General features: G+C 54.0%; 1 protein-coding gene across 2 annotated transcripts in view; it reads right to left on the bottom strand.

The window, feature by feature from the left end:
* Positions 1–10: 10 nt before the first annotated feature.
* The window catches only part of LRRC74A (leucine rich repeat containing 74A), a 22,738-nt gene continuing 16,845 nt past the window's right edge, over positions 11–5,903 (bottom strand). For both annotated transcript variants that reach the window (XM_015558081.1, XM_015558080.1), the window contains 5 exons: positions 5,571–5,666; positions 4,092–4,238; positions 1,857–1,964; positions 1,624–1,706; positions 11–294 (listed from right to left, as the gene is read on the bottom strand). In XM_015558081.1, coding sequence (XP_015413567.1) covers positions 270–294; positions 1,624–1,706; positions 1,857–1,964; positions 4,092–4,238; positions 5,571–5,666 — 459 coding nt within the window. In that variant the 3' untranslated portion in view covers positions 11–269. The remainder of the gene's footprint in view (positions 295–1,623; positions 1,707–1,856; positions 1,965–4,091; positions 4,239–5,570; positions 5,667–5,903) is intronic.

The raw sequence follows: 5,903 nt of genomic DNA, 5'->3' as shown, positions 1-5,903 counted from the left end.
TCATTGCATCCCCAGTGTGTCTTCCTGGTTCTTAAAGAGGCCCTCAAGGACATGCTCCCTAAAACCAGAGGGCGCTCCCGTGGGAAGGGTGCACCAGCAGCAGCCCAGAGAGCCGAGATCAAGCCAGACTTTATTGGCTCTCTCCCAGTCCTGGCCTCGGTGTTTGTCCACTGGAGTCTCAGCCAGCTCTCCTCCTCCTCCTCCTCGCCGCTGGCCGATTTGCCAGGACTTCTCTGTCACAGAAACTTCTTTCCAGGACAGACTTGTTGCTATGGCTTCACCACTTCCAAGACACTGGTTTGAAAGGTAAGGGGATAATGTTGTGCCAGTGCAGCCTCCCGGCTGATGGCTGATGGAGAGAACGTTTAGGCTCAGCTCCAAGCGAGACCACTGGGAACCCATCTCTCGGCTTGCCAGAGCACTGCACATGGGTGATGTTCGGGGTGGGCACGGGGGAGGAGCAGAGAGCTGGGTTCCGTTGTTGGCCAGGGTTTGGCAGTAGATTGAAGTTTAGAATGTGCACACCCCGCCCTGGCTGATGTTGTTAAGTGGTTAGAGCATTGGCCAGCACACCAAAGGCTCACAGGTTCGATTCCCGGTCAAGGGCATGTACCTGGGTTGCAAGTTCAATGCCTGGCCCCAGTCGGGGTGGTGCAGGAGGCTGGCAACCAATTGAGGTGTCTCTCTCACATTGATGTTTCTCTCTCTCTCTCTCTTTCCTTCCCTCCCTCCCTCCCTTCCTTCCACTCTCTCTAAAAATCAATGGAAAAACTATCTTTGGGTAAGGATGAACAGTAACAGCAATAAAGAATGTGCACACCCTTTGGCCAGCAATCACACCAGGCCTGCACCACCGAGCGTGTGTCTGAGAACACACGTGTGCGAACACTGCCTACAAAAGGACATTGGTGACAGTATCACCCGTAGTCACAACACAGAAAATAAATGCCATTGTCACTAGCACGGGGTGTGTGGGAATTCAGGCACCTGTGCCTGTTTGGTGACTGGCAGCGGCTGGCACCTGGTCGGACTCACGGGCATCGGTTATCGTTATTACTGTTGTCACAGCCCTTTCCTATCTCTTCAAGGACTCCAGCCTGAGTCACAACCTGCGTCACTCCCTAAGCCACAGCAGCACGGGATGGCCCGCAGTTCCCCTGCCCGGCTCTCACGCCAGGGCGTGGACCTGAAGTCCCTCTGCCCTCTCCTCTATGTCCGTGTGACAACCCCTCACCATGCCAGGGCCTCATCACTGCTCTCTTGTGTCACCTCCTACCTGCTGTGAGCGCTGTATCCCCAGAATCAGGCTCACAGCCTGCCCTTGTGCAGTTGAGCCCGAAGCTTGGCCAAGGGAGCCAGCGGAAGATGAGAAGGAGGGTACCCGGGGGGCAGCTGTGGGAGGGAGCAAAGGCAGCCTGCTACGCAGGGGAGACCAGACCTAATGCCATGCCGACGGGGTGGCCCCTGGAGTTTAGGGGTGCCTTCTAGAGCAGCGGTCGCCAACCTTTCGGATCTCACGGACCACCAATGGTCTGCGGCCCACCGGCTGGAGATGGCTGTTCTAGAGAGCCGAGGGCCCCTGGGACAGAGGCTGGATGGGGCCCGCCGCGGGCCTGTGCTGACCTGAAGTTCACGTTGCCATTCTTGTCATCCAGCCGCTTGATCAGCTCCCTGATTTGGAACCGGTTTAGGGGGATCTTGTTTTGCTGAGGAGGTGGGTGGAACATGTGAGGTTAATGGAGCTCTCAGCTTACCTGCTCTCCAGCCCCCTACATAGATGCATGTGCACACACATGCACATGCACACACATGCAGGCACACACACACAGTGCCCAGGGGCACAGGGATAAGCGCACCTGAATCATGGCTTTCAAGAACTCGCTCACAGGCATCTTCATCATCCCAGTAGGGGTCAAGCTCTTGAAGAAGTCCAGGACCTTGATCTTGTTCTGGTCGGCATAGCTCTGAGGGAGGGAGACACCAGGAGCGGATGCTTGCCCATGTAACATCTCTAACAACTCCCCCTCCCCGCCCAGACCCAGCAGGCCACGGGGGCATGTGACGAGGCCGTCCCAGGAGCTGGAGTCTCCCACATGTGCGTCATTTAAGACCAAGAGTCCTGTCTGCACAGGGCACCGAAGGAATGGGGCAGTGACTGTGTTCATGTGCATTATTTAGTTCCGAAGTTGCCTCTGCTAAGACTCGTGTAGATGGTGCACTGTGGGCGGTGGGTGAGCTGGTGTTGGCTTAGAGCCCAGAAGCCAACCACAGCCACGCTGTGTGACGGGCAGGTCTGGTTCTCAGAATTCACTTAATTCTCATCATTTCACACAGATGCTTACACTGTGTTAGAGTATTTTAAAAATAATGTTTAATTTAAAAAAATATTAGCTACTCACATTGTAAGGTGATTTTAGATTAGTAGAAAGAAGAAATAAATCCAATCCCACTATCCAGAGGTAACATCTTGATGTGTATCCTTTCACCTGTCTGTCCGTCTATCTATCTATCTATCTATCTATCTACCATCCACCCGGCCACCCATCGTTTTTCTACTGTACATACTGATTTATGAAATGGTCTGTGCCAATACACTGTGAACACCCTTTCAATACCATTAAAATATTCTTTTGGGGTCCTTGTTTAGTATCTTTGCTCACCTGAATCCTTGATCATCAAGGCCCTTCCCAACCCTATCTCTGCCAGGAAGCATCCTTTTCTGTTTGCCAACCCTACATACCCTCTAATCCGGGCTCTGATTATCTTTGTTGCTTTGCCACTTATTATCTATAATAATAAAAGCATAATAAGCTAATTAGACCAGACATCTTTCCAGACGTCCTTCCAGACGACCTTCCAGATGAAGCCGGGGTCCCAGGTGCCAGAGGGAAGCCGGTGCTGGCAGCCGGGAGAAGGAAGGCCTACTCTTGCACAAATTTCATGCATCAGGCCTCTAGTCTACCATCTGACCCTTTCTATTAGCAGTTACTGTATCTGTCCCATTTTCCAGACCCGCTTGTTGGCCCCTGAGGGAAAGGACTGCATTTCACGCTGCGTGTAGGGCTTGGTCTTGACTAGATTCCTTCTCTGTGCTGTTGGAAACAAGGGGCAGGCCCCCACTTTGCATCAGATAACGCCATTCCTACTCACTGGACATCCTGCTTCCCTTGCAAAACAGGTTTGCAAAACAGGTTTCCCCTTGGTGCCACCCGAGGTCCTCTGACCTAGAAAGATACTTGATACCCCTTTGCCTTTTAGAACTTTGGGGTGACAGCCAGCGGTGGACAACCAGGCCTGGGGCTGGATGCTGCTCTGAGGGGGCCCGACCTGAGGAGCTCTAATTCCCCCAATGGCTCTAACAGTCTAATACCCCCAATGGCTCTAACAGGCTAATACCCCCAATGGCTCTAACAGTCTAATACCCCCAATGGCTCTAACAGGCTAATACCCCCAATGGCTCTAACAGTCTAATACCCCTAGTAGCTCTATCGGGCTCTGATTTTTTATTTTCACTGTTACATCTGCCTCTTGTGATTGCCAGAGGCGATCTAAGGCTCAAGCCAGGTTACCACTAGATGAAAAGGCCTTGAGGGTCCCTCTTTCGCTGAAGCCACCACATGGCTGTCCTGACCACAGGGGTCTTGGCTTTCTTACCAGCTGTTGGAAAGAGCCCACATTTACTGGGTGCTTATTATGTGCCAGGCGTCGTTCTAAACACTTCACGCACATTCTAGAATTTAATCTTCACAGCAGCCCTGCGAGGGTGTGTGCTTTCGTTGTGCCCATTTTACAGGTGAAGAGACTGAGGCACAGAAAGCTTCAGTGACCTGCCTTTGGCCCTACAACAGCCAGGGGAGGAGCCTGGCTGGTAGAAACACCCTGTTCCAAGCCCCTCCCACTTGAGCCAGTTCTCAGCTGTCCCCTCCTGTGGAGGCTCCGGAAATCCACGGGGAATATTCCTCCTCTGAGGGTCCCTGTCAGAGAGGATTGTGCAGACGCCTTGGGGGAGGGGAGACTGCGTAGCTGACTGGGGCCAGAGGACAGCTCTCTGCAGGGGTCCCTGTGGGGCTGAGAGGAAAGCAGGGGCTCACCTGGATCAGTTTCATGGCGTTCGGATACTGGATGATGGATTTCTTGGCAGAGAGGCCTTGGATTGCCTTGTAGACCACGTCCAGCTGGGGGTGGATGGCATACACCCCATCTAAGAATTTCACAAATTGCTCGGACACCATCACATTCTGGGGCAGGGAGAGAGGGGACCCATCGTGGGGAGGGGGCCGCCACTGCCCCATCCTCCTGCCCAGACCAGTGTCCCACCCAAGCCAGCCAGAGGGCCGGCCACGTCTCCAGTTTGTCCCGCCATGCAGCTCCTCGAGGGGGTGGTTCACGTTGTTTAGAGCTCGTGGTTTAACTCGTGCGATTCCCGCGTGATGGATCGGATGTTCTGTCTGTGCTGGGGGCTCACCACGCCGGGCCATCTCAGCGCCCTCAGACGGCAAGCCTAACCGTCTGCATGCGGCCATGCGATGCAGCGATGGGGCTGCAGACGGGCCCATCCCTGTGCCAGTGTTGGTCTTCAAAGCAGATGACCTGGAAGAGGACCCCTCATGCCCACCCCCTGGGCCCAGCTCAGCCCACACTGAGAACTCCCTGAAGGAAGTCCCCGAGACCTGGGGGTTACAGGCCACAGGAGGAGGTGTGTTCCATGAAATAGCGTTGGAGCAAAACTGGCCTCCCTGGGGGAGATTAACCTGCTTCATTCCTCAGGTTTGGTTCTGAGTATCTCCTGCCTTTCAAAGGCTTAAATCCATGCTTAAGGGCTGAAGACTTACTCTTTTTGTAGGTATTCTAGAGAAAGGTCTAGAAGCATCTACAGTGAAGGAATTGTGAGAGAATAGATTTCTATTGTTTAACCACCCAGCTCGCAGATCTTTGCTAAGCAGCTCTGGGACCCGCCTCCCGGAGAAGGATCCAATGAGCTGGCAGGTATAACATCACTTTGGGGGGAAAAGAGTATAGAGTGACAGACGAGTGCAGGATACGGTTATTCTCAGCTACCACCTCTAGGATGATTCAGGCGGGAGAACCTGGCAGAGTGAAGCCACTTCCTCAGGCTTCCCCTGTCCATCAAGGGATTTCTTAACGTTAGCCTCAAACACTGCTCTGAGTAGAGTAGGCCTCGTTATGAAATGAAAAGGCAAGTCTGTCCACGTTCTATGACTCAGATGTTAAAAGCCCTGTGATTCTGGAGCCTTTCAGGGACGCGGGGCCATCCATCAGGACGGCTGACAGACGCTCTGCCCTGGGTCCTCCTGCCCTTTCCCGCCGTTTCTGCACCTGAGCTCGGCCTGCTCTCAGGTGTGCAGGGCCCTGGTCCAGGGCCGGGTAGATGATTTCTCACTCTTGGCCACTGACTGACAGCTGCTCTATTGAAAGGACCGCTGGAGGGGGCAGAGTTGCCCCCCAAAAGGAGGGACCTTTGCAGGGAGCTTTTGTGTGAAGGCCTCTGAGGGCTATGGCTATTGGCACCTGCTGACCCGGGTGCAAGCGACTGCCATCTGATTACTCACAGAAATGTCAAGGTTTTCCATCTTGGATCTGGGGTTCTTCTTGATGGACATGATAAGTGACACAGCTCCCTCCATGTTCATAGGGTTCAGGAAAAGCTGTGGGAAGGGGGGCGACACAGGAAGAGGCCGAGGCGGGGACAGGAGGGGCTGGCTCAGGGCCAGGCTCCCATTTCTTTCCATCAAATCGCAGTCTCTGTTCCACCCAGACGTCTCTGTAAGCACCTTCTCCCTGCCAGTCTTTTTGTCCGATCTTCCGCCCTCCCACCCACCTGGGGAATTGCTGCTCAAGCTACGCTCTGAGGCAGGAAGCAGTGAAGGCCAGGGGGGGGCCAT

The sequence above is a fragment of the Myotis davidii genome, unplaced genomic scaffold (assembly GCF_000327345.1).
Source record: "Myotis davidii unplaced genomic scaffold, ASM32734v1 scaffold309, whole genome shotgun sequence".
Lineage (NCBI taxonomy): Eukaryota > Metazoa > Chordata > Mammalia > Chiroptera > Vespertilionidae > Myotis > Myotis davidii.
Note: the sequence above shows the minus strand (reverse complement) of the source record. Positions and strands in the feature narration are given on the sequence as shown.